The sequence below is a fragment of the Sesamum indicum genome, unplaced genomic scaffold, assembly GCF_000512975.1.
Source record: "Sesamum indicum cultivar Zhongzhi No. 13 unplaced genomic scaffold, S_indicum_v1.0 scaffold00791, whole genome shotgun sequence".
NCBI lineage: Eukaryota > Viridiplantae > Streptophyta > Magnoliopsida > Lamiales > Pedaliaceae > Sesamum > Sesamum indicum.
In genome coordinates this window covers 1,006-2,612 of record NW_011628601.1, presented here as the reverse complement: position 1 = coordinate 2,612, position 1,607 = coordinate 1,006, and the positions used below count along the sequence as shown (strand labels likewise).

General features: G+C 53.9%; 1 protein-coding gene across 1 annotated transcript in view; it reads right to left on the bottom strand.

Moving 5' to 3' along the window:
* Window positions 1-641: 641 nt before the first annotated feature.
* Window positions 642-1,607, bottom strand: part of LOC110011490 — a 1,885-nt gene continuing 919 nt past the window's right edge. The window contains exon 2 of the mRNA XM_020691655.1: window positions 642-1,604. Within this exon, the coding sequence (XP_020547314.1) occupies window positions 642-1,604 (963 nt within the window). The remainder of the gene's footprint in view (window positions 1,605-1,607) is intronic.

Below are 1,607 nucleotides of genomic sequence, written 5' to 3'. Positions count from 1 at the left end.
GAGTCTCATCAGAACCTGCCGCAGATGGTCTACATGCTCGGCCAAGGTTCTGCTGTAAATCACGATGTCGTCCAGGTACACCACCACAAATTCATCCAGAAAACCATGGAGTACCTGGTTCATTAACGTGCTGAAGGTTGCGGGAGCGTTTGTCAGGCCGAAAGGCATGACAAGGAATTCAAAAGCTCCATACCGTGTGACCACTGTCGTCTTTGCCTCATCGCCCTCCTTGATTCGAACCTGCCAGTAGCCCGACCTCAAGTCTATCTTGGTGAAATATTTCGCCCGGCTTAGACGGTCAAAGCAATCCGCCACCAACGGTATCGGGTACTTGTTCTTCACTGTAATCTTGTTCAACGCCCGATAGTCACAACACATACGTAGGGAGCCGTCGGCCTTCTTCTGAAATAGGACCGGCGCCCCATACGGCGACTTAGCGGGTTTGATTATTCCGCTCTCCAACATGTCCTTCGGTTGTTTCCTAAGCTCCACCAGCTCAGGCTGCGACATCCTGTATGGTGCCCTGGAAGGCGGCTTCGTGCCAGGCACCAATTCAATTTCGTGATCCACTGCCCTCTTCGGCGGAAGCTTCCGAGGCAGCTCATCCGGCATCACGTCCTCGAACTCTTTCAGCAACTTCTTTATTTCGTCAGGGATGGGCCTTGACGTCTCCTCAATTTCGTCAAAACGAAGGGTGCACAAGTAGGATGGTTCGTTCCGCTTGCGCCCCTTCTAAGGGTGCACAAGTAGGATGGTTCGTTCCGCTTGCGCCCCTTCTCAAACTGCATGGCCGATAGATTTTTCTCTCCAGTACGCCCGGCCAATGTGGGGATGATACAAGGTTTGGCCCCCAGCATCATCAACGAATCAACATGCGGCAAAACCGCTGTACGTGTGTCCCGCAAAAATTCAAGCCCGAGGATGAGCTTGAAGTCGTCCATCACCACGACAGAAAGGTTGGTCTTGCCCTCAAAAGAACCAACTTTAATCAGCACAGATTTGGCCACACCAACAATGGGTTGTGCGGCCGAGTTTATCGCCTTTACTCGCCCAACTCCTTTCTCCAGCACGAGCCCAAGTCTCTCTACTTCGGCGCTCGCAAGGTAGTTGTGCGTAGCTCCAGTATCGATCATGGCACGGATGGGCTTGCCATGAATCTTCACATCCACAAACATCAGCCCTTTCTTCCGAGGATTCCGGGGCTGTGCTTCCTCTTCCGGCTGGCTCGCAGTAAGAGCCGGGGCAGTCTTTCTTGCATGTGGTGGCACCAACTTCTTTGCCGCCACTTGGGACAGCGTGTTGCACCATTGGGAGATGGCGCCCAAGTTGTCCTCCTCTTCTTCCGAATCATGCCCACCACTCGCAGATGCTTGTGGCTCCATAGTCTTTGCGGGAGACGCCTTGTCAGTAAAGGTCGCCAGCGCGTTCAGCAGTTGTTTCTTCGGGCAGTCCCGATATCTATGCGGGCCGTCGCATAGGAAGCATCCACTGTTCTTCTGCGGCGCCCCCTGCTTTGTCTCCTGGGGCCTGTTCTTGCCCGAACTGCCCATTGAACTACTCTGAGCGTGGGGCTTCCGATCTCCCCCACCTCTATTGGAGTTACTCTT